A 26,586-nucleotide genomic window follows, 5' to 3' on the forward strand; every position below is an offset into this window, starting at 1 on the left:
AGATTAACCGGTCATATTTCATAGTATGCACATATTATGAATAAAGTTTAGTTAGAATGCCCTTAGCAAAATAACCTAAATAAATGTCATGTAGTTTAAAACAAAGAGACAAACTCAAAATTAAATCCAGAAACTCCAGAAAGACTACAGAAGATCCACTCCAGAGAGAAGACTGCTGATTTTTATTGGCAACAAAAAGAGGTTGGAGGGAGCAGAACAAAGACAGGAAGGACTACGGTGGCCTTTGTGATTGTTCTGACAGGCCCAACAACAATTCTTCATTTAAACTTTATTACTTTTTGCTAAGAAATCAACACATAAAACGTAAACTTTTTTTTTCTCTATTTCCGAGATGAACTGGTACAATGGAGGAAAAGACTAGAGTCTAAAGCTGATCGATCTTCCCTTACAAAACTCTTCTCTGAAATACTTCATTACAAGTAAGTTTAATCTCTCAATTGTACCAGTGATACAGATCTATAAACCACTGCAGCAAAAAGTAGCAAACTAAAACAGATATTATCCTTTGTTGTTTTATTTTTTAAACACTATACATCAACTCTATCAATACTTCACTTATCTGTAGGTTCTATAAGCAAAAGTTTACTTCTTAGTAGGGGTGGGAGATCTCATGGATCTTGGTGGGGTGGGAGATCGAATGGATCTGGGTGGGGTGGGGGATTTGGGAGCTGGAGTCGGAGTAGGAGACGTCACAGAGGGAGGTGGAGTAGGAGTCGGGGACTTAATGGAGGGTGTAGGAGTCTGAGGAGTAGGGGTCTTCACAGACTGTGGAGCGGATGCAGCTGGCTTGGGTGTAGCAGTGGGCTTGGACATCTGTCCCAGTTTAGGCTCTGGGATATCCTCGCCATATTTGTAGACGCTGACTGTGATCTCTATGAATTCTCCTCCATACTTGTTCCGTACATTAATGCTGTATTTTCCAGAATCTTCCATGGTCACAGTGTTGATAGTGAGGCTAGCGAACTTGCCACCCTCAAAGGTGATCTTGTAGCGGTCGACAGACAAAACCTCCTGCTCATTCTTAAACCAGGTGACCTCTGGGCTGGGGTCACCCCACACTGTACAAGTTAGACTGAGGGTCTGCAGAGTTAAGAGGTCATAAGGGCTCAGTATGTGCTCATAGATCCATTTTACTGTAAATCAGTCCTTAATGTTTGAACTCTATTCAGAAATACCAAATGTAGTTGTAGTGAACCTCTACTAAGCAAAGTAATGTGAATCTTACCTTCTTCTCCATTATGGTGACAACATCTGGCAGGCCACCTACCACTCTACCACGGTCTACAGGGGGCAAACATTTAAACATATGACACATTTTGGCACAACTTGAAATGTCCAAATAGGACTTACTACGAACAATTAACAGCTTTCAGTAACCAATTAATGTCAGTTCAACAATATCTAGTTTACTTTCACTAGTGTAAAAATATGGGTAATAATCCTGGCATCTGAACATACAATTAAGCTAATTTAATGTGGTTATTTTAATTTTACAAAGCTAAATGCTACATTACACTCCCTCAGTCATATGATGCATGAATACTGGATTAGTCCCTTATTAGTGTTGCATTTGAGCAATACTCACTCTTCTCGGCAAAGGCAGCAGCCCTGATAATAGAGAGAGAGAAAATATCAGTGGATTTGTCTTAACAGCTTTTGATATTATTCTTAAGAAAAAAAAACCATTCATTACATGTATAAGAATTAATTCAATGAATTGAGATTCCCTTACTTGAGTCTTTGGAATTCTGCATAGGCATCACTGTATGCTGTTAGAATGGCAGAAAAATAAAAACTCTCTCAATATTAGACTTTTAGCATCTGAGTAGATGCCAAAAATGCAACAAAATAAAACTAAAATGCTGACCAAGAAGTACAGTATTTTCACTATAACATTCCAATATGAAAAAGAAAAGTTTAGCATTCAGTTGCCCAGTTTCCACTTACCTTGACCAGAAAGGTCAAAGGTGCGAGAGTGTGCCGTTTTTCCATCATGGATCTCAATGGTGTAATGACCCTTTTCCTTATCTGTGGGTTCACAGATCTGCATCCAGGCCATCTCAGATGTTCCTCCAATTCTCATCCTCTCTGAGGAGGAAATCTTACTCTCCCTATACCCAAGACAACAAAAATCACACACATTTTCAGAGTCTGAAAAGATGGATAGTCTCTTTTTGTGTGAACTACAGTTTGCTGAAGGTCTGTATGTACTTATGAAACCAGCTGGCTTTCATCTCCTCTGTGTAGTACTTCATGTAGCATTGCAGTCTGATGCCCTCTGGTGTGCACTGAAGAACCAATTCGGAGGAAGAAGAACCTGCAACAAACAGCACAAAACTTTCTGAACAGCTGAATTAGCATCCTTATGCAAATATCGAATCCATAAAATATTACTATTATTCTAAATTATATTTATCACCAGTTACAATAACTTAACAGGGCACATAGATTTGGCTGCTCTGTAATAAAGTTACATGGCAGGCGTATAATGTGTAAAACTCATATACATCCTAAATAATATAATCTGACAAACGGAGATTGCAATATCAAATTCAATGGTCAAACAGTGTTTCCAAGTGACAAAAACATTACAAATTTGTAACTAAACAACATACCAGCAATACTCGCAATGGCGTTGATGATGTCATCAAACACTGCAAAATGTAAAATATATGATCAATTTGAAAATCCAGAATAACAAATAGTCTTTTACATGAAGTCACTGAAGGAATAAATTATTTAGCTCTGAGCTATACAGTAGTTTAATGTACCTATGCCAGAAATGTCATAGATAGAGGTGTCCTTTCCACGATCATCGCCTAGTGTAGCTTTGTAAATTCCTTGATCTTTCCTTGAGAACTGTTCAATTAAACAAAAATTGATAAAGTAAAAAAGTGAATATAATATAAAATATTATCTTTAATTATAAGTTTAATATTTATAATATTTGAAATGAAAAATTAAGATTTATGAAGCTTTATAATGCTATAAAACATGAATTACATTTTTAAATGAGTGATTTACAATAGTCTTTCCCAACAGTACATTTTGGGAGTTTGCCTTACCTTACACACTCATTTCAAGTCTTAAGAGTTCTCTGAAACAGCTGATGAGTTTAATCAGGTGTGTTTTTATTAGGGAGACATCCAAAATGTGTACTATAGGGCGCCTCCAGGAACAGGGTTGGGAAACACTACTTAAACTTTAATCACTGGAGAGTTGGCTATCATACCATGGGTATTGGAAGGGCACAAGATCCAGACATTGGGTTGGGTGGAACGTCAACAGTTATTTCTTCATCATCTTTAAGCCAGGTGAACGTTGTCTCTTTCTTCACATTGGCCAGCTGTAACACAAACAAATGAATAAGGATATGGAGTATGGAAAAATGGCATGAGCCTTTGACATTACATTTAACAGCCTTTTAAACGTCATGCATCACTGCAAATTCTCTACATACTATTTGGGGTGTATGACACTTTAATGCATATTACATATAGTAAGTAAATAGTGCATGAAAAATTGCATGCATGCATTTACAAGTAACATGCATTATAGACTCAGAGTTTTTCAGGTTGTTATTTACCTTGCAAATAAGCATGACTGTGCAGTCATCCGTCACATGGAAAGACAGGCACTCTGAGAAGTGAGGGCCTGGGAGAAACAGAATAAAGCAACAGCTTAATACAATATAAAGGTGCACTTTTTATTGTATTTTATGACATTGTTATAAAATTATGACCAATCACATATCATATCAGTAAACTATTTTATTTTAGATGGAGAGGGTCCCCCTCATGGGGTCTGCTATGTTAGAATAACATGACCAGTTGAGTACTACTCGATAAATCTCAGTAACTGCTTTGTTATTGAAAACTTTTTCTATTGGATTAAATTAATCATGGCTGACTGTGAAAAGTGAATTTCTACAATGGTATCCGTAACTGAAAACTACTGATTTTGAGTAATGCTGCAGCCACCCTACAAGGTGTCACTGTAAGTCCAAGATGACGCAAACAAAAACGTTTCTGAGTGTACCTTTAAAACATTTTAAAAGATTTTAAAGTTCAGTTTCATGCAGTACCAACAATACTTGTATATACTTTTCATATATTCACTTATTTTGTATTTATTTGTATAATTTTGCCTCACAGACCTTGTTTTCTGATGTGCTCTTTTCTCTGGAACTCAGCCTCCTTCAGAGCAGTTTTGAACACTACAATTTGAAAAATACAAAGAACATGATGTCACAGAGGTATTGTGGCTTTGATACTAACAGAAACACAAAAGCACAACATTTACTGTAAGGGCTTTACCATCTCCAACCAGAACCAGTGAGCTCTGGCTCTTGGCCTTGCCATCATGGATCTGAAGGGTGTAAGTGCCTTCATTGGCCTTGGTGAAGTGCTCAATAGTCATCTGGATAATTCCAGTGTTAACATCATGGCTGATTTTGCAACCCTAAATACACAGTAAATACTTTTATGAGGGGGTTCACTTTGGACTAGGTGGATTTGGAAGGTTTGGGCCCAGTTATTTGCCAAAACCAATTTTCTATAAAAGTAAATTGTTGTAACATTATAGGGAAATGCTCTCCTTGTTCTTATGAGCAATCTTAGAGAAATGAAGCATTGGGCTGTACCTCAGCACTTGAGATGGCTTTATCATTGACGATGAACCTGTAGTTCACAGAGGAGGACAGCTTCAGAGCCTGTACCCAGAAACGCACATGACCTTTCTCCAGAATTTCATAGTTCAGCTCTGTCTTCAGCGGAACAACTGATGTGAACATAAGTGTTAAAGTAATACATTTAAAGACCTAGGATTTCCTAGATAATAACCCAGATTCTCTTGAAATGGCAGCAAAAAACATGTAAATAAACAATCCAGAGGTAACTCACTGGGATGTCTGATGTTGTAGCTCAGCTCAAGTATTTTCTTTAGTTCTGTAAAATGAAAGATTAGGTTTGTTGTTTCAAATTAAAGGGATAGTTCACCCAAAATGACAATTCTCTCATCATTTACTTGCCCTCATACCATCCCAGATGTGTATGACTTTTCTTCTTCTGCAGAAAATAAACACAGATTTTTAGAATAATATCTCAGCTCTGTAGGTCCATACAATACAAATTAATGGTTACCAAATTTCTGAAGCACCAAAAAGCAAATATAAAAGTAAACCATATGCAGGGTTGGGACATTTAACATGATTATGTATTTAAAATACAAAATATAAGTAACTGTATTCCACTACAGTTACAATTTTAATCATTGGTATTTAGAATAGTTACAATCAAAAAGTATTTTGATTACTGAAGAGATTACTTTGCATTTTATTGTCATTTGTTTCATTTAATATTTAGTCCTTTCAGATGGAAAACATTTATACATTTAAATGATGTGATCAAAAGTGCATTTGAACAGCGGTGAAACACTTTCTTAGGAAAGTGTTACATTCATATGATCAGACAGAGAAGTAAGTTTGAAGGAAGTTTGGAGCAGAAGAAATAGAAATAAACCTTGTGTAAATTATCAGCTTTATGCTAAGTTAAAATGCTATTTCCAGCACTTTTTACAGGCACGTAACCAGGCACGATCATATTTTTTTATCAAGAAAAGTCACGTTGGATCATAATTTCTTTTTTCTAGTAAGACCTTTGATATTAGGGCAAAAATTAATAATTTTTTGTATTGTTATTTTGTAAAAATATCTAACAATCCTTAAAACAAGATCAGTTTGATTGAACAACACTGCATAAGACATTTATGTTTTTCAGAGAATGTATTTTTAATGTTTATTTTGTCTTCCTGTACCTGCAGAGTTTTTATAGTCAAAACAAGTGAAAAAATATACCAGTGCTAAAGAAGTAATCCAAAGTATTTAGAATACATTACTGACCTCGAGTAATCTAACGGAATACGTTACAAATGACATTTTACCGCACGTAGTCTGTAATTTGTAGTGGAATACATTACAAAAGTAACCCTCCCAACCCTGACCATACGACTCCAGTGGTTTAATCCATGTCTTCTGAAGTCTAATTGATTTTGGGTGACAACAGACCAAAACTTAACTCTGTTATTGCAACCTCTAGGCACGATCATGATTTCTAGCTCAATTACACTTTCTAGTGCTTGACACGTACTGAGCTATATGGTACTAGGAAGTGTAGTCAAGCTTGAAATTATGATTGTCAAGGAGACTGCTGATTTTTAATGAAAAAGGAGTTATATTTTGGTTTGTTCTCACCCAAATCCGATTGGACCGCTTCAGAAGACATGGATTAAACCAAGGGAGTCTTATGGATTACCTGTATGCAGCTTTTTTGGATCTCCAAATTTTGGTCTTCATTCAATTGCACTGAGTGGACCTACAGAGCTGAAATATTCCACTAAAAACTTTGTTTGTGTTCAGCAGAAGAAAGAAAGTCATTCACATCTGGGATGGCATGAGAGTGAGTAAATGATGAGAGAAATACATTTTTGGGTGAACTATTCCTTTAATAGTTTAGCAGACACTTTCATCCAAAGTGACTTACAAATAAGGAAAAGGACAAGGAATGTATTATATAGGCCCAATAACATTTTCAGGATTGCAATACCCATTAATTAAAATAAAGCTGAAGAAATTGAAAACCTAATCACTGACCTTCCTCATTGACAGTGTAGCTGGCTGAAACTCCGTTTGTATCAGTCACTGACACAGAGTAGGTGCCCAGATCTTCTTTCTCAGGGTTTATTTTAAATGTCATCTTTGAGCTGAAGAGAACATATTGCATCTTGTTATTTCACACCACATTGCTGCAGAACATAAACGTGTTATATCACAGTTAAATTATATAATGCAAAAATATTAAGTGAACATACTGTCTTCCAGAGGATGTGATGGAGACTCTGTTTGATTCAGTGATATCTTTGTAGGACTTTGACCAAATGAAGTTGGAAGTCTCAGAAGTCTCACAAGCTTCAAAATTCAAGAAAATGTCTCCAGTCTCTTCATCCACACCGCACACAATTTCCTTCGTACCTTAAGAAACAAAATCATGCAAAATAACAACTGAAACATAATGACATCAAACACTCCACATATTTAAAATACATTAATCTAACACCAAGGAAATTTGAGTGATGCTTGCATGTGCAAAACTCACATCCACACTGCTAAAGTGTTGTGACTTGTTTTAAGCATGTTGCTATGTGGTTGCTAAGGTGTTCTGGGTGGTAGTTAGGTGGAAATCATAAATCATGCAGGATGCATTATGTGCCAAAGTTGAAAAGAGTAAGGTGTTTGTTCAAAGTTGGAGCAATAGTAATAGTGAAGATTGCCTAATAAAAAGATGCAAAATGTGTTGCAGGCAATAATGCGCTAATACTGTATGCCAAAGCGGTTACCTGGCAGTGCCTTTGCACACACGGGATCTGACACATCTGAGGATCTTCCAGCACCGTTAGCATTCACAGCCCGCACTTTAAACACATATGAAGCTCCAGCTTCTAGTCCAGTCACCTACAAATCAAGGTATAAACATATGCACATATATTTCTATACTTATTTTGTGCTACTAGAGGTGGGGCTGTGGGGTTCTGAATTGCACAGCCATTGGCCAAACTATTTTCTAAAATAGCTTGTTCATGTGCAGAAAACTGAAAATGAGAAGTATTGTTACACCTTCAGGTAACAATGCCCAACTGGCTCAGCATTCACAGTGACGAAGTCAGATGAGCCCTTCTTAGCCATGTCCACAAAGTAGCCAGTGATGGGGCCCTCTCCAGTGTACACAGGGGCCCTCCACTGCAGCAGAAGGGAATTATCACGCACCTCCCAGAAACTGAGGTCATACGCAGGGCCTGGTGACAGAGACAGGAATTATACAGTCACATAAGCTGTTCATTACTGCTTTAGGGTAAAAAGTACCATTATGGTACTAAGTGCTTCACTAATATATAAGATTCAGTAAACAAAATCAGGGAACTACAAATCTGATTATAAGTAGTTTTATTAGGTGAGTAAGCAGTTAACACGAGATGAAATAATCGAGAACAGTTTATGGGTCAAACCTAACATCTAGTCTCCTTAACATTCTGTAAATATATGCATCTGTTCTAGATTTACAGTAATGTAGAGTTAAGTGACATACTGACCAGGCTCTGACATAGTCCAGGCCTCGCAGGCAAAAGCTTTGCTGGGCTCAGATGGCACTCCAACACCAGCCAAGTTTGCAGCCTGTACCTTGAACTCGTAAAAAACTCCACCAGTCAGATTCTCCACCTGGATCCAAATGCGAATTACAGACCAGTTTGGGGAACAGACAAAAAAGGCATAATTTTAGGCCAGTTATTTTAGTCAGTTCTTAAATATGACACATTATATAGGACACATTTAACATCTTCTTATCTGTAATTCCTTAAGTTTCATATCTTAAATAACACATTTCTATAGCATCAGACAATTTTAGAGCCATTCTCTGAATCTTAAATGCCATGTGCTGTTTAACAAAGGCAGAATGTACCGTGAAGATCCTGTGGATGGCTGGGCTGGGGCTGACTTCCCTCCAGTTAAGTGATCCTGCCTCACGCTTGTCCAGGTAGTAAGATGTGATCTTGTTGCCGCCTGTGTGCTTGGGGCGTTTCCAGGCCAGGGTCATGGAGGAGCCATTGCAGTTTAGCAGAGTGATGCCATATGGGGCAGAGGGAGCAGCTGATTGTGTGCAGGAGAGGTATAAAGGTTTAGTGAGGTGGATAAAGGTAATGGGGTACTCATATGGATTACTATCCATTACATATGGATAGCTGTATAGATTACTTTTTTGATGGATGTATGTGCTTTTTTTGGCTTCAAAATCTAAGGTACCATTCACTCCCATTATATAGCTTGGAAGAGGCAGGATATTTTTTTATATTACTCCAATTGTGTTTGGCTGAAAGAAGAAAGTCATATACACCTAGGATGGCTTGAGTGTGAGTAATGTTTTGGGTGAACTAACCCTTTAAATGTGCACTAAGTTTTGTTTTTCCACACAAAAAGTTAATTATGAACTAATTATTGTTATTTATTTATTTTGGGAACGTCTGGCTAAATTAGAAGATGTATTGTTGTTTACATTGAATGGTCTTGTTCCATTAAAATTCAATACATTAATAAAATAACAGGAAGGTTCACAAGGGCTGGTAAAAGAGGTGAATGTAACGTACCATTAGGAAAAAGTACTTTTAAACATTTAGCCAATCTGGTTATTGTCAAATCAAAATTGTCACTATGGTATTAAGTGTTATAAATATTTGAATAATATGCTTTGGGATTTGTTTTGTGGGATTTGCTTTGATACGTAAGATGATTAATCTTTCTTTTAAGATATTGTATAGTTTGAATAGATGACTTTGGTTAATGTATTTTATTTTCTCCCTTAACATCAACCTGTCCAGGGACAACAGATGAAAATCAGCCATCTTGGCTAAATCTGTCACATCAACATTTACATCAACATGATGTTAGATAATGTGTATTGTTCCTGATTAGTAAATAACTACAATACAACAAAATACAAATAGCCATAGGTGACAAATACATCTGCACATTTTAGTATTTCTACATTGATAACTAAAAACCTTTGCTTTTGTGTGATGTTTCATGCCAATATGTGTCGGTATGAAGTCCAAGTCCATGGTTGTATGGTCCCATGAAACAAACCCAAAATTATTTGGTGCACATTTAAGTCAACGATAACGTCATCCCTTAAAAGAAAGTCAACATGTGAACCTATTTTTAATGTTTTCCTTATCCTAGCTTTTTTGTGTTTTTTGTCCTTATCCAATTATATCTATTTTTATAAACAATCATGACATTGCTGTAAAATGCAGTGCAGTCATATACGTACCGAGAGCAGCGTCAATGAACAGTGGAGCAGATTCCTGTGACTCTTCACTCAATCCATAAATATTCACGGCTTGTACACGGAACACATAGGTATCACCTTGAACCAAACCATGGGCCACAAACCTGACAATGCAAATAGAGATAGTCATGTCTGAAGTAAATCTAGTCCTTTGTTAAAAAAAAAAAAATTCTGATGCGATAAACCACTCTGCTATGATTCTGTTCAACAAAATCTGCACAGTTCTGAGTGTGTTTTACCTGGTGTGTTTGTAAGGCCTGTGGTTACAAGGGAACCAGACCTTGGAGCCGACCACATTGGCATCCACATAGTAACCGAAGAGGTTGTTGGGGTGTTTTGGGGGCTCCCACTGCACAAAAGCAGAGGTTTTGGTGTTTCTGGAAGCAACCACCTGTCCCGGAGCAGATGGGACACCTGCACAAACCAAATACCTGATGTCAAATAACTTCCTTGGATAGTGTCACAGATTAATGGGGAGTGAAATTCTGCCCACCTGAAAGTGAACACATTATGGTGGACGGATGCTTTTAAGAAGTGGAACTAAAACATGCTAAATGTGAACTTTTGGGGGTTATTAATCTCAGGGTGAAAACAATTAAACAACAAGTTCTTGTGGAGAAGGACAGTGTTCAAAATCATATTAGTGTTTGAGCTTGCTCAGTGAGAAGTTATTTTCTTTTCTTTCATTTTCAGAAAGCGGAAACCAGCCTGTGGTGACATTTGCTTATAAACTGATTTATGGCATTCATACATACCAATATTTGGAACAATACCTGCAAATTACAGTATGGAAGTGATTATACAAGAAGCATTTGAATGTTTCGATGACCTTCTAGTTTTAATACTTCGCCATATATATAATTTTGGAGAGTTAGACAACCAAAACAGCAGGGTTGATTAGTCAAATATTGACAGTTATTGCCCTCTTACCATGCGGATCGACCTTTTGGATGGGAGCTGTGGACTCTGACGGCTCACTCGAGCCATACTTGTTGACAGTGATTACACGTCTAAAATGGTTAAACTAGGGAATTTATTTATCTTAGCTCATTTTCACCACTTAATCAGAAAATAACATTAAGCTATATAAGCATACAGGATATGCACACACACCTTCTCAACGAGGTACCACACAGGTGCCCGTCCGCGAGGGCTTGGTGGGGTCCAGCTCAGAACAATATATGTTTTGTTTATTTCTGTGGCATGCACATTGGTGGGTGGCTCTGGTATTGTAACATACACTAAACAGGAATAAATCAAATGTTTATTTATTCAAAATAATATATTTAACATCATCTAGGCATATCCTGTTATTTGCAGTGTTAGTGCTATCATGTTGAGACAACCTGAATATTTGGCAAACACCCATTTAAGTCATGCTTTTATAGAGAATGAACTTGACAAGTAATGACAAATATGTTGTGAATATTCTGATTTCTTTTTATTTTTTACTTTATTTAAGTTGATTCATTTAATTTAATTGGGTTAAATAGATGTAATGATTATTTCACTCATGTATTAGCTAGAAAATATTTCAGATACACTCCAAGGTTATATGTGGCAATGACAATAAGTCAAAGGCAACCTTTGATGGAAATAGATCAGCACAACTGAGTTAACCATCTTACAGATGCTAATAATAATCTAATATAACAGAATATTGTTTTTCCCCCCTTTTTGACAGACCCGTCAAACACCTTCTGACTGAACAATATGGCTTGATTGATTGCTTATTCTTGTGAATATATATAAAGTTCTTTACACTAAAGATGTTTTCAAAGAACTTTCTTCTTGGTGACAATACAATGCAACATAAAGCTTTGTTGCATTGCATCATATGCATTCAGGATTTTAATTTCTTTAGATATATTAAAAATTGTCTCAAATAAAAGAAAACAAAAAGTTCTGAATGAAGTCTCGTGTTTGACCCTTTCAACTGCAGTAGGTAGTGACTGATCTACACAGAATTTATTTAGAAATAAATGAATGAAAACTGGAATGTTAATTGTTGAATCAAAAAATGTTATGTCTATGGACAGAGAGAGCTTGCATTGTCAGGATCTAAAAGATGGAGAGAGATGATATTAAAGTCTCAGTGAAGTTTGAAATTAAATGTACCTCCTTGTAGTTCCTCCTGTCGTATCACAATGTCATATTTCCCTTCGATTTTAATCACTGTTTCAATACATAAACATAATACTTCATTTTTCATTGAACGCATTAAACACAAGTCTGTGTTTATGATCATAACAGACTCATTTAAACAACAAAATACAATATGAATTCATATATAGCCAGTTTTGTAGCTTATTTCAAATGTGACATTACACTCCATGACATGATTTGAGGATTTTCCCTCGACAAGGACAAATAGTTGGTCATAAACGGGCTAAATTGAGCACCAACAAGTGAGAGAAAGCACACCCCTGCATTACACGGGTAACCCATAGCCATACCTAAAGAATGACATGTCTGAACTAATCTAATACCAGATTTTGTGGCAAATCCTGCATCAGCTCATGATGCCTTTATCTCAGGCCTGTTAAAACTACCTACTGGCACTCTTACCCACCCAATCACAGTAAATGTAGAATTTATGTATAAAGAAATATCACTGCCCATATTTCATTTTCTATTAGGCCCAGCCCTTTTCATGGAGGCCTACCCAAATGGAAAAGTTTGCCACACCCATGTATTTCTGCTGAACGTTTTCAGTCCTACCTTCCACATCACTCTCCGTGGCTGCAGTGGTCACTCCTGTGGACATCCTAGAGGGCAGACTGATGCCATCTTTGTTCACAGCCTTCACCCTGAAGTGGTAGGAGGCACCCTCAGTCAGGCCATGAACGGGCAGCTTGCACAATTTAACAGGGGCATCATTGCACTGGACCCAGTCCTTAGTTCCAGACTTACGTCTGCCAAGGTAACATTAAAGATGCATATAAATGCCATGTTAGAGTCACATGATCAACTGAATACTACTGGCGTAATCTCAGTAATCATCCTGTTATTTGACACTTTCAGTCATTGATTAAAGTAACCATGGCTGACTGTGAATACTAACTTTCTAAAATGCATGTGAAACTGAAAACTATTGATTTTAAATTATGCTGCATCCAAGCCAGTAGATGTCAGTATAAGTCCAAGATGACACAAAGACAAAAGTTACTGAGTGCGCCTTTAAAAATAATTAAATATATAAAAAATGTGTAATGCTGGTTTAGGTTGAAGTTTGAGGCAGGTTACCTATCCACAAAGTATCCAGTGGTAGGAGCCTCGTTGGTGGTGTTGGGAGGTTTCCAGGAGACCAGTACATAATCAGCACTTGCATCAGAGACTGTAACATCCATGGGGGCTCCAGGGGCCCCGGCCACTGTAGGAGTGGCATCTGTAAAACAAATATACACACATATTTATACAGATAATGGACATATACATCTCCTTCACAGCTAATTTGTTAATGCATATTTACTGTATGTGAAACACAAAATGTTATACTGTTCCTTCTTGCTTTCTGACTGCTGTGTACTTATGGTTTGATTGACCGTACATGCATCTTCGGATAGGATTAATTTTTACCTTTAACAAACAGGTAAGCACTGTGTTCTGCGGTTCCATCCTTGGTCCAAATGCGAAGGGTATACAGACCCTCATCATCCTTGTTCAGCTGAGGAAGAGTGAGCTTGGCAAGTCCACCACCAATAGACATCTCAACCCACCTGGATGGTTTCAGCAAAGTATCTATACACACAAACACAGTGCTAGTGTACTCTGTGCCTGAGAACTAATACAACATCAGTCTGACTTAAGCTATAGTTCTGAATCGAAGGAGAAATTCAGCATCTCACCATCTCTGTACCACATGGCTTCTGGTGGCAGGTTTGGCAGATCAGGCACCACTACCATGGAGGAAACCAGACGAACAGACTCCCCCTCGGTACCAAATGTCACTCCAAAATTGTCCAGCAGGGTCACTTCAAGCTTACTAGAGTGAATGCCACTGAGCAGAGGAACTAGTAGAAATACATCACCATATAGCACTGTGGGTCTGACTTGAGTGATACCAATAAAAAAATCAAGTGTGTATGTTTGTGCAAACCATGTGTAGTTGTACTAATTGTTTCAGTGAACAGCTTACTGTGATATTATTCTAATAGAAAAATCGTCTTACACACTTTTTGATTTGTTAGTGTAACAGGAGCTAGCTGGTACGTGATAACTGTGCGGTATCCATAAACCTCACTCCCCTGGCCTCAAGAGGCACACTAGCGACTGATGCTAGAAGCTGTAGCCTTTACCCTCCTCGTTAGCGTGCACGCCTCCCATTCTGGTTGACACTGCTTTGAAATCCCGCTCAGAGTGAGTCGAGCAGGACCAGTTACAGTGGTGCCATGACCCGGATGGGAGTGACGTTTAGGGGGGAGAGTGTGACGGGAGCAGCTGGGACGTGATAGCTGTATAGTATGTGTAAACCTCACTCCCTTGGCCTCAAGAGGTGCACTAGCGACTGATACCCATAGCCTTTAGCCTCCTCATTAGCACGGCTGCCTCCCATGCCAGCTGACGCCGGTTCGAATCCCGCTCAATCAGCGGGTCTATTAGGACCAGTTACATTAGTCCACATTATTTTAATTAAACTAAAAGCACAAAAGCTCACAAAATCAGAATTTTTTATCCTTGTCTATTAGCTTTAAGGTCATTTTTACTCATACAAATTTATAAAATGAACCTCTCACATAAATACACATTTAAAATGTACAGTCTTTTTCTTCCAGGAAAATAAGAATGATTCCTTCCCCCAAATTCCACCTGTTTCCAACCAGCAATAGCAGGTAGCAAATCTGTTTCTCAATGTCCGTTCTTTTTGCGGTCTTACGTTCTTGTGGACTTGTTTGACGTCATCACCCACCCACCTCCAAAAAAGAAAATAGGTAAGAGGTTGTTGAATCTACATATCACAGCACATCTCAAAACTTGCATATATGAATTTTACGTCCTCATGTCTTCCGAGTTTGCTCTTTCAAGGTAGCAAGACTTATTTTCTCAAGAATGTGAACATGTTCTTAGCATTGAGAAACACCCAGGTTTTTTCGACCTGCGATGTAAAGTCTATTGGCTACAGAGCTGTTCAGCCGTGACGCCAATTAGTAGGTGAATTCTGAAGGCTAAAGCGCTATCTGTTCCCACAGGAATTGCCAATGGGTTTTTATAATGGGGTTCAATTTATCAGTAAAATAAGGTCTGTGGCAAACATTACTTCAAGATACTTGGACCTATTGTTCTACAGCAAAAATTACACTCTGAATTTTCAAGCCCCTGTGCTTTTAAATAAATGTTTAAAAAAAAAATAGCTAACAAGTTGCTAACTAAGGACTGCTACCACAAGCATGTATGTGAACCAAAAATCTGTTGTTGTTTTAACTAGCAACTTGTTAGCAGCATACAGTTTTAAAAATATGGCAGCTTCAAAATTCATGTTTGAGGTTTGACTGTGTGTAATTTATGTTGTAGAACAAAAGTACAAGAATCATCAAGTAATGTTTACCATAGACCTTATTTTACTCTTAAATCCAAAAACATATTGAAAAATCCAGAGGGAACCCATGGCTCAGAAATGCAAATTCTCTTCCGGATTTTTGGACTACAACCTAAACAGCTCTATTTAGGAAAAGGACAAGCCCCTCTGTATGGTCTGTCCCAACTTCCTGTTTCACACAGGAAAAGTAAATTGCTTTTGTCAAAAACATTTCAGGGGGTCTTTCAATGGTACAGCCCAGCATCCTCACATTTTGATGGTAACTCTTAGATATCAAAGATGATTTTATATTAGCATAATTGTCCACAAATCAGTTCTTGTGAAGTAATTTACTATTAGAGTAAGTATGAATTTAACAACGAACAGAAACAACGAATGCATATTTAGATACTGACAAGCTAGGAGGTGCTTACACACTGCCTTATGTTTACATGAATCAACCCCCACTAGGAAAATATTTCCATGTCTAATCAAGGCTTTGCGCCTGTAACAGATACAGAGTATTTATGGAATACTGTCTCAAGAAAGGTCCTTCTGAACTGGGTGTCAGCCAAACATAGGCTCTGTCTTACCTTGTCCTGGCAGATGAGAGCGCTCTCCTCCCCCTAGTGGCCCTACATGAAAAAACAAACAAGGTTTGAAAAAACTTTGCAACAAAAGAAAGGACAAAGATATGAGGAGAAAAACAGAGCAGGGGCACTCACTCCTGACACAGACAGTGGCCTTAGAGGTAGCCTTTCCCTGTGGATTGGTTGCCACGGCACTGTACACTCCTGAATCACTAACTGCACACCTGCAAGAGAGCATCACAATAATTCCACAATGTGAATAAATGGGAGCAAAATGTGATTATATCCATCTCAGAATATCACAAAATGAATTTAAGATTTCTAATAAAAAATTTACCCAATTTTCATTTCAGGTTCAATACAAGGTAAGCTCAATCGACAGCATTTGTGGCATAATATTGATAATTCTGTGAATGGGGCCAATTTTCAGAAATTTTTATAGTTAAACTTTAGGGTTTAAGGCGTTACCTCGTCATGGCAACAAAATTTTTAAATTGGAGTAATATTTACACAGAAATGGTAAGTAGTTTTATCACACTAAAATCATGTTAACACATTGTTTACGTCCTGCGGTTTACTTTTGAAACTTTTTATGGATTGGCCCCATTTTCTTCCATTGTAAGAGCCTCAGTGTAACCCGGATTTTGGCTTTATTTAATGAAAAGGAGGGAAAAGTCAGAATTCATTTTTGTGGTAATCAATATAATGCCAATATAACTTGTATTGAACCCGACATTTTTCTTTAAGCACTACCTTTTCATATCCTATTACTGCTCATAGATGCCCTTATATGAGACAGCGAGTGAGAGATGCTTCTCTGAACACTACCTGCATCATTCTGATGGACCTCAGAGATTATAACTTAATTATAATCTGCCTGCATCCATCCAGGTGTTTTAGCATGGACTCCAGAGATTACATTTTAATCATATGACTATGTATTGTTAAGCCTAACATCTTACTCTAAAACTCTACAGCTAAAATGACTAGTTTTAAGCAATGTATTGAATTATTATGTGCATTTTTGGTACAATGTTGTAGAGATACTTAGTAGTCAGTATGTCTGATGTATTTATTCAGTTCAAACAGGGTGTAGATTCCCTCATTAAGGGTTTTTTCACTTGTCCCCATAAAATCCTAGTTACGCCAACGCATAAAGGGTATCACAGATTAAATGCTATGCTGTAAATGTTGTTCAAATGTGAGAGGTCTTGGGTGGATAAACAGTCTGATTTATGATCTGCTGTTTGGTATACAGCTATGAAACAGGATGGAAAAACCTGCTCTCTGTGTTCCTCAAACCTCTTTCAAGAACCATTTGGTACGAGTGTAAAAGAGGCCTTTGCGTCCAGAACATATGTTGGGCTGAGATCTCAAACATGCCGTGCTGGTCTTGAAGGAGAGGCCAGAGGGTGAGAATAGAGCAAAGAAATGTGTCCTTCATCCTGTGTGGACTATTTAGAGCCTCTGCTTTTCATTTGCAATGCATGAGAACTGTTTGTTCTCTTCTTACCAAGAGTGCTGGAATGTGAATACATATTTGGAATGCTCATTTTCTTTACAAATGTTCTATCAGAACAGGACACGAGCCTTGAATGAATGAGTGACTTAACCGTTGCCACTGCTATGAGAATCTCGAAGAGGTGCTACTGTAATGGCGACTGTGAGTCTTGATGGCGTCAGTCCTTCCCAGATCAAATGACGCATAGCTAAGCTGAGCAGCACCAGCAGCTGAGACTTCTTCAAGAGAAACCTCCCTGGGACTAAATAGGAAATTGTCCTTCATTCACTTTCACAGAGAGGGAAAGTGGAGTCTGTGCTCAGTTACTGGTCTGACTATGTGAAAGTTAAGAGCCACAAACTCAAAACACAAAAAGAGCTGGCTCATACACATTTAAGAGATTTCAATATCTTAGACTTAAAGGGGTCATGACATGGTTTTTTTTATTGTATTATTATGTTCCCTTAGGTGCAATTATAGAATTAATATATATATTTTTTTAAGAAAAACTTTTAAAATCTAGTGATTTATGACCTTTTCCCACCCTGTTTCTCATCCTCTGATTCAAACAGTCTGTTTTGGGGGCGTTTTCCATTTAAGACTTCAGTGTTAACGCCCACTGTTATGATTGGCTAACGTCAGTGCCTATGTATCAATTATTGACGCCCCCAGCCAGAACAATATGCAAGTAAACTAAGTAAAAACACTGTGATTATTCATAATGAATGAAATTGCGCTTTAAAAAGTAGTTTAAAGTTTAAAATAGATTACTTACAGTTTGCGTCGTCGTTGTTCCCAGAATAGTCGGCACGGACTTATCTTTGAGCAACAGATTTCTGGCAAAGCCAGCATCATATTGAGATTTGTTCTCAAAACAGTCATCCTTAAAATGTACAGAACAAACGCTTAAGTTAACACTGCCGTGACTGGGTCGATCCGCAAAAAATAAACTGCATCCATTTTTCCCTGACGTCTGGATCTTTCGGCAGCTTATTCAGAGGTTTTGTTTGACCACAGCCAGGAACAGCACATCTGTGTGGCATCGTAATTTTCCTGTGCACAAGTAGTCTCTGTCAGAGCTCGCTGTCCATCGACTGAACACTTGTGAGGCGACGGCGATACTGAAATGAGCGTAGTTGTCTTTGCGCTTATAGCGTAGTTATGTTGTGCTGGAGGCGGTCATATGCAAACGCTGTTACGTCACTTCTAACCGACACGTCACTTCTAACCATGAATCCAGAACGAGCTGTATTTTGAGCTTGATTAAATAAATGATTCGTTTAGAATGGGGAGGACGTCTTAAAATATTAAACTTGCAGGACGTTTTAATGATACAAAGACCTCTTATATACCAAAAGATCAAGGCAAATTTGGTTTCTCATGTCATGACCCCTTTAAAATAAACTTAAATGTGGTATTAAAACTCAAGTATAAAATGGAACAAAGAAATGAGGCTTATGAGGTCATACCTGCTAATTATCAGGCTGTGAACCCCATACTTGCTCTCAATTTTGAACTTTCCAGGAGCACTCAAGGGGTCAATGGCAACATCATTCTTATACCTATCGACAGAGAAACCAAGTTGAGTTTGTTAGTTCATTTTAGTATTTCTGAACAGAAGTATTAATAAATACATTACTGAATTAAATTTACTATTACATCAAAGTTACATTTTATTACAGTGTATAAGTGAATTTCACAAAAAACGTCAGGGTCATATTTGATCAAAAGAAAGAAATTAGAAATTATATTTTGCTTATCATTTCTATGAATTATCTTAGGAGCGCTAAGTGACAATACAAATCTCATTGTTAATACTGTAATGTGAATTTTTTTTTTTGTAAATAAATTATAAAGTATTTGCACATCATGGTATCATAATATATCATATATCATACACATCATAACATCCGTTGTGCTACTTTTCATTTCGATTTAAATTAAAAATAATGTTATTGCAGTAATTGTTTTAAAGTGACCTGGACATGTTTTTGTGAGATTCCCCCTTAAATTATGCCCAAAAGCTGAAGTGTGTAATTTCTTTGCCATTAGCGTCACCAAATGGAATATCAATTTTATTTTCAAACAGATTCTAGAAAACTCCCCCCATCTTCAATGCCCTGAACTCATACCATTAGTAGCGCTAAGGCTGCTGAGACAGACAGCTCAAACAAACTGAGGAATGTTTTGATAGCGACACAGTGTTACACTTTTAAGTGAAATCAGCCTTCATATGGCTTACCTATAGTTGTCTCTGTATTTGAAACATTATATTACATTTTTTTTTACATTAAAATAATTACACACATCAGCTTTAAAAAAAGGTGACATTTATTGAGAAGATGGTCCAGTAATGTTTTCAAAAATACTGATTTTGTAATGATTTAGGACAATATTAAAAAATGTAGGCCAAACCATTTGACGATGGGGTTGGGGTGGCCGGACACAGTGCAGAATAGTTTGACTGGGGTCTTTTCCCATACAGTATGAGATCTCAGACTGACCAGGAAGTCTGATGGTTTGGAAACCTCAGCAGGAATCTCCTTCCTAGCTGAAATTCCCTTCACCTGATTAAGAACAGGAAGAACTGAGTAAAGAGTGTGGACAATGTAAGACTCGCAATGCCACATCTTGAGAAGAGTGGAATAACCTTAAAGCAAAAGTTCACCCAAAAATGAAAATTCTGTAATCATTTACTCACCCTCATGTCATCCCAGATGCGTATGACTTTCTTTCTTCTGAAGAAAACAAACAAAGATTTTTAGAAGAATATCTCAGCTCTGTTGGTCGATTCAATGCAAGGAAATGATGGCCTGAATTTTGAAACTCAAAAAAGCCCTTAAAAGCAGCATAAAACTAATCTCCAGTGGTTAAATCCATGTCTTAAGAAGCAATATGATAAGTGCGGTTGAGAAACAGATCAATATTTAAGTACTTTTTTTTTTTTTTTTTACTATAAATCTCCCCTTTCACTGTCACATTCTTCTTTTGTTTATGGCGATTCGCATTCTTTGTGCATATTGTCACCTACTGGGCGGGAAGGAGAATTTATAGTAAAAAAGGACTTAAATATTTATCTGTTTCTCACCCACACCTATAATATCACTTCTGAAGCCATGGATTAAACCACTGGAGCCGTTTGAATTACTTTTATGCTGTCTTTATGTGTTTTTTGGAGCTTCAAAGTTCTTTCCGCAATTCACTTGAAATTGAATGGATCAACAGAGCTGAAATATTTTTCTAAAAATCTTTGTTTGTGTTCTGCAGAAGAAAGAAAGTCAGATCTGGGATGGCATGAGGGTGAGTAAATGATGTGGGAAATTTCATTTTTGGGTAAACTTCCTTTAAAAGGCCTAAAAACATAAAGTGTTTTAATTTTAAAGCGTGTTAAGTCAAATAAATGTAATTCTTAATAATGGAAAATATTTATTAAATTAGCAACTCATTGGGTTGGAGCTTTTATAGGAAAACGAAGTGTAAGCACTGAAACTGATATTCACCTGTCTAGAAATCTCGATATTTTCAACTTGCTCACGTGTGGCCTCTTTCATCCTGTGCAGCTCCTGCTGCAGCTGAACCAAGCCTCTTCCAAAGTGAGCTGCCATTCTTTGATACTCCTGTATGCCCTCAGGAGCCCTACAGACACAAAGTAAATTAAAAAAAAATACAAATATGTGCAGTAAACAAACAAACAAACAATCAAACAATCTATTTGTGGTAAGAAAGTACAATTTAACGTCTGGTTTGACATAATTATTTTGAACAAGTAAATCTGATTATCAAAATAAATATGCACAAAATCTTAAACTCCTTGTTTTGTATTAGTGTTAAAACCCACCCTGTAAGTTGGTCTTTGTACCTGACGTTAAGTAACTGTTAATTAGTAGATTTTTAAACTTCTTCAATATGACTCAGATAAATATGGAAATATTATACCTTTGTTGGAGAAAATCAAATCAAAGCAAGTTACAGGTGTTAAACAAAATATGTTATATTGAATAAAAAAATGTCATGAGGGTCAGTGATTCAGTTTTTATTTTTAGTTTGCAGCATTTAAAAATGTACTTTCTTCTTTATAATAATGTGGATGCAAGTGTTATGCATTGAGTAATATATTTAATAAACTGAGATTTTTGGTTTAATCAGTTTTCAAAGAAAACTAATCAACTGAATATTAGCATAGAATGCTCAAAGTAAACAGTCATTGTGGCATAACCAGGCCAACAATCTGAATGTTTCAGTGATTACTGTGTGATACACAGTGACGCTTTCATTTTTGTTATCTGTACAAATGGAATAAGGCTTCAGGTTTTCTCTTACACTGTCTTAAAATAACCTGGTCAACTGTAATAGATGCAGTAGCCAATCAAATCTCACCTTTCCCTGAAAGTCGGCACTGTGTAGGCTGGTTCTGCCATAGCCTCGGTGGCCTGGACCTGCTCCTTCTTCACAGTCTGAGAGCTTGATTTCCTTTTCATTGATAGAACACATTAGAGTAGCATTTCCAATGCATTTCAATGTTTGCATTGCATTTTAGCACACACAAGCATAATGATACCTTTTATTGCATAAGCTAATTATGGCTTTGTTCTGTTTTATTATTCTGTTACCAACTGAAGGGTGAATTTTTGCATTTATTATATGACTTGCTATATAGTGGTTATTAGAATTTCAAATTGTATATGATCAATGTTCTGCTGGGAAAAAAAAACTGCTTAAATCAGACTAAGGTGGTTTGCAGGCTGGCCAAGCTGGTCTACAGCTGGTTTAACTGGTTGGCCAGATGGTCTCCCAGCCAAACTGGGAGCCAGCCGGGCTGGTTTGAGTATTTCTGTAACTGATGATCTCCTGGTATTTTCACGCACAACAGTCTCTAGAATTTAAAGAGAATGGTGCCAAAAAAAAAAAAAACTTCCAGTGAGGGGCAGTTCTGTGAATGGAAATGCCTTGTTGATGAGAGGTCAACAGAAAATGGCCAGACTGGTTCAACTGGCAAAGGCTACGGTAACTCAGATAACCACTCTGTACAATTGTGAGACGAACAGCATCTCAGAAGTCTATTCTGAGGTGCGGGTTTGCACTGTTTTGGCAGCACAATGGGGGCCTACAAAAAATTAGGAAGGTGGTTTTAATGTTGTGGCTGATCGGTGTAACTCTTCATGCTTACAACAGAACCAAAACTGTAGCAGTCAGAATTTTCCACTACTTTTGACATGGAATGTGAATTTAACAATCATTTCTTGATGACTGAGAAGCTTGACAGCCATGCTTCAGAGCATATATATATATATATATATATATATATATATATATATATATATATATATATATATATATATATAAATCATTATTTTCTCTTATCCAATCACATATGACATAATGGTGGGTCTGTTTAAAATGCACACTAGCTTTTCTTTTTAAACATATTTCATGCCATTATACCTAACTGGGGATTCAAACCAGCTATATTATAGGCTATAAGCAAGTAACTAAATTTTTTTTGTTTATCAACAAAAAGAGCAGAATTAGCATAAGCGAATGCTGGCATGTGTTTAGAGAAAGTCCTTCTGGCCTGCCGAAGCCTCCGAGCCAAGCTCACGCCAAATGCTATTCGCATACATGGCCAATCAAATCCAGTTTAACTGACACTATCCCGACCCATACCTTGAATGCTGAACAACATGTTTTGAGCTTTGATGATGCATTTGCTCCTGCGAATAACGTGTTATGACCCTCGCAGGCATGTCGGGAACACTCTGAAAAAGACCTTACGAACACACCAAGACCCCAGTGGGTGTTTAGTCTGACAAAATACTGTTAAGGGTGTTAAAAAGTGAATATATGCATAGCTGAAACCAGGGGCGTAGATTCCATGGGGGATGGGGGGAGGTAACCCCCCAAAATCAAAACAAGCTAGTTGTGTTTAGCTAGTAAACAAGCCCCCAATGTTCAAGCCAAATCTAGACTGAGGAATGAGGATATAAACGCAGCTTTTAATGAAACAAAAGATAAACAAAGTAACTCAGAACAAACGGAAACAAAACACAGAGAACCAGCCACTGAACATGACAACACATGTGAAGACTGACAAGAAACCAGAGGAAACAAGAGCTTAAATACACAAGGGCAAACAAGGGAATGAAGAACCGCTGGGGAAAACAATCAGGGAAAACCAATCATGAAAGGAAACTACAAAGGACTACAAAACTAACAGGAGCAGGGAACAAAACAAGAATTTCAAAATAGAAGTCTAAGCACAAAAACAGGGAATATGAGACACCAGGGTTGTAATACATAGTGGCCAATATCACAGTTATGAAAACTTGTAACAGGGCTTTTTAAAACCGCAATAACCAGTCATTTCAAAATATTTGCCGGCAAATATATTTAATAACAGCTTGCCTTTAAATATGTGTTTTGTCACTTTGACTCAGAAACACATTTAGAGTTTTAAGCACTAAAGTAAAAAGGAAAGTCTCATCTTTCTAATGATACAGTATAATGATTATGTTTCTGCGTTGATAAAAAGATATTATGAGTAAAATGTTGGCTGAGACTTTCCTTTTTTTACTTTAGTGTAAAAAAGGAAAGTCTTTTTTACACTAAAGTAAAAAGTTTTTTCCTTTTTTTATTAAACTCAAATTGTGTTTTTGGGTGAAAGTGACATAAAATGATGGAAAAGCACACATATATTCAAATAACTGGAGTATATAAGATAAGACTGTTTCGACTGTTCCTGCTGGAGAACGAAATTCTGTTGCATAACTAAAATAAATTGGCTCAGTCAGATACGTTGTATGTCATACATTATAAGGATGAATTTTCCTATCACTACTGGTCATTTAAACTGTAAAATAGCACCATTACTGCCTCTCTACAATCCAGAAGCTCAAGTGCATCACATTACAGGGGAAAGTGTAAAGCTGACCCTTGAATAACTAAGACAACATTAGATCACAAACACACATCTCTGTGGTAAAAATTCTAGTAGGGGCAAAAAAACCTCTGCAAACCCCTTTCAAATTTGACCTTTGACCAATGGATAATGTGATAGGCTGCTATGACCGATTAGGTCTCAAGTGAAAAACTAAAATATTTGTCACAATTACAGTGTTTTTACTTTTTAAAAGAAACTCTTAAAAAGTAAAGCACAACCCACCAATAATCCAGTTAAAATACAAAATACAACACTCAAAGTTTCCCAGAAACATTTCGTAATTAAGTCCAGATTCATATGGAAAAACTGGACAGCATTTCCCTCTGAATATAACCGACAATCCTTAAGAGAACAATGTCATTGGATGATATATCTGAAACACTCCCAAGTTGAATAATAATAATACAATATACTGGTTCTTACCCCAAGAGAAAAGAAGAGCTTTGAGTGTAGGAAGAGCAGCCTGAGAGCAGTTGGAAAGCTCTTGCTGATGGAACAAAAATAATGCGCTCACTTAGGGAATGCCTTCACTCAGCCGCCCCTTGTAAGGATACTCTTAAGACTATATATAGCATTTACCTCGATTTTCACACCCATTTTACCGATTGAAACAAGAAGACAGAGGGGCAAAATGTTCATTTTCTATTAAACTATTTTGGATTGCTTTTATCATTCTTGAGACATAAATATAAGAAAAACCTTGAGATTGTATTTGCAAGTTGCATATGAACCCCACGATAACCTTCACACCAACTTCTGGAGAAGGGAAGCATATTTGTTATAATGATGGACTGCAATGGTGGACTTTAACACTGCTTAAAGTTAGACCAAAGTTTCTATTTTGCCTTCTGCCTTAAAAGACCATGAAAACTCTAAGCATTGAAATGTCTAGGGTTGACTATGATAATTTTTCTTTTTCTCCAAGTAGAAGAGATTTCCATAAAGATGCTGAAGTCGGCATCTTGGGAGCCCTTTTTAGGGGTTTAATATAACCTCCCTCCCCGACCTGCAGTTGCCAAGATCTATTTTTAACGGGGATAAAACAGTCAGAGAGAGACTGTAAGTTACACCCTGCTGTTACTGTACTGCTGTACAAGACATTAACTAATTAATAGTATCAAACAAGTCTCTGTATATGTATAAGGAGAGAAAAAAATATAAAGAGGAAGAAATGAATGTGAATAGACTACTATGTAAAAAATTAAGATATTACATAAAAATAAATCATAAACATAAGTGTAAAAATATAAGAAAATAGTACATATCATAATTATATTCAGTTATAATTTAATACAATAATATGAATTAAATATAATTAAATATTAAAGTAAATCAGTTGGATTCAAAGTCCAAATCTGTGGACATTCACATATAGTGTGTGCTTTGGTAGAAGTTAACATTGATAAAAATATGAATTACTAGTTTCTAATTATTAAGAAGCCAGATGCATCTAAATGGGGAGAAAGTGGTAATTGCGATAAATTATGTTATTTATTCCTATTATCAACCTGCTTTGTGTTTTAGGTTAATGAGCTCACAGTCTGTTTAATTTACAGTGAATATGGCTGATTCTTAGCTGGAAGCCATCAACTTAAAAGAATTTAATGTTATAGTACCGGATCGGTACAGAAAGAAAAACTTTAAATACAAAAATTATGACATTATTGTTATAAGCACCATATTAGAAACTCATTCTGATTCTGTGTATATTTAACACAATTCATTAAAACACTGTGTTGAACCATTAGTTCCCTTGCATGAATGACTTAATTAAATATGTCTTGGCAGGCTAGCTGGCTAAATACTAAACCATACAATAAATCAAACCCCATCGCACACCTGAAAAGTTATAGGTAGGTGCGTAAAATTAAAAGACATTATCAAGACAAAAGAAAAAATCCAGCTCACTACCATAGCTTGGAAAACACAATCAGGAATTTATTTGTGATGTTTTGTGAGACCAAAATGTTGCAAATAAATTCCTGATCATGTTTTGCAAGCTATGGTAGAGCGTTGGATTTTATCTTTTGTCCTGATAAATACTAAACCATAAAATCATACTAATGAAATTGTTTTAAGTAAATAAAACAACCAAAGATAATATTCAGATTAATATTCAGGAACATAGG

The 26,586-nt window shown here is 36.8% G+C and overlaps 1 protein-coding gene across 1 annotated transcript; it reads right to left on the bottom strand.

Moving 5' to 3' along the window:
• Positions 1–161: 161 nt before the first annotated feature.
• On the bottom strand, positions 162–24,994 carry LOC127632482 (myomesin-2-like). The gene is made up of 34 exons (XM_052111071.1): positions 24,881–24,994; positions 23,185–23,287; positions 21,898–21,990; positions 21,021–21,156; positions 19,936–20,087; positions 18,990–19,082; positions 16,155–16,243; positions 16,023–16,064; positions 13,763–13,927; positions 13,494–13,655; positions 13,161–13,302; positions 12,636–12,829; positions 10,154–10,328; positions 9,897–10,018; positions 8,532–8,719; positions 8,164–8,290; positions 7,691–7,869; positions 7,414–7,528; positions 6,889–7,048; positions 6,671–6,780; positions 4,923–4,967; positions 4,664–4,800; positions 4,338–4,482; positions 4,178–4,237; positions 3,608–3,675; positions 3,254–3,367; positions 2,793–2,880; positions 2,637–2,675; positions 2,233–2,338; positions 1,969–2,132; positions 1,754–1,790; positions 1,607–1,629; positions 1,247–1,302; positions 162–1,101 (listed from the first exon to the last, which is right to left on the bottom strand). The coding sequence occupies exons 2-34, from the start codon at positions 23,262–23,264 to the stop codon at positions 604–606; spliced, it is 4,104 nt and encodes a 1,367-aa protein (XP_051967031.1). The 5' UTR covers positions 23,265–23,287; positions 24,881–24,994; the 3' UTR covers positions 162–603.
• Between the last annotated feature and the right edge of the window lie 1,592 nt (positions 24,995–26,586).

This window comes from Xyrauchen texanus, chromosome 39 (genome assembly GCF_025860055.1).
Source record: "Xyrauchen texanus isolate HMW12.3.18 chromosome 39, RBS_HiC_50CHRs, whole genome shotgun sequence".
Lineage (NCBI taxonomy): Eukaryota > Metazoa > Chordata > Actinopteri > Cypriniformes > Catostomidae > Xyrauchen > Xyrauchen texanus.

What these genes read in the sequence shown, in the direction of transcription:
- LOC127632482 (XM_052111071.1), bottom strand. Translation starts at nt 23,264, where the DNA reads ATGCCTGCGAGGGTCATAACACGTTATTCGCAGGAGCAAATGCATCAT. An exon ending in GCAGAATTCCAAAGACTCAA is followed by an intron (nt 1,630 to 1,753) that starts GTAAGGGAATCT and finishes CTCTATTATCAG; the next exon opens with GGCTGCTGCCTTTGCCGAGA. An exon ending in TGCTGCCTTTGCCGAGAAGA is followed by an intron (nt 1,303 to 1,606) that starts GTGAGTATTGCT and finishes TGCCCCCTGTAG; the next exon opens with ACCGTGGTAGAGTGGTAGGT.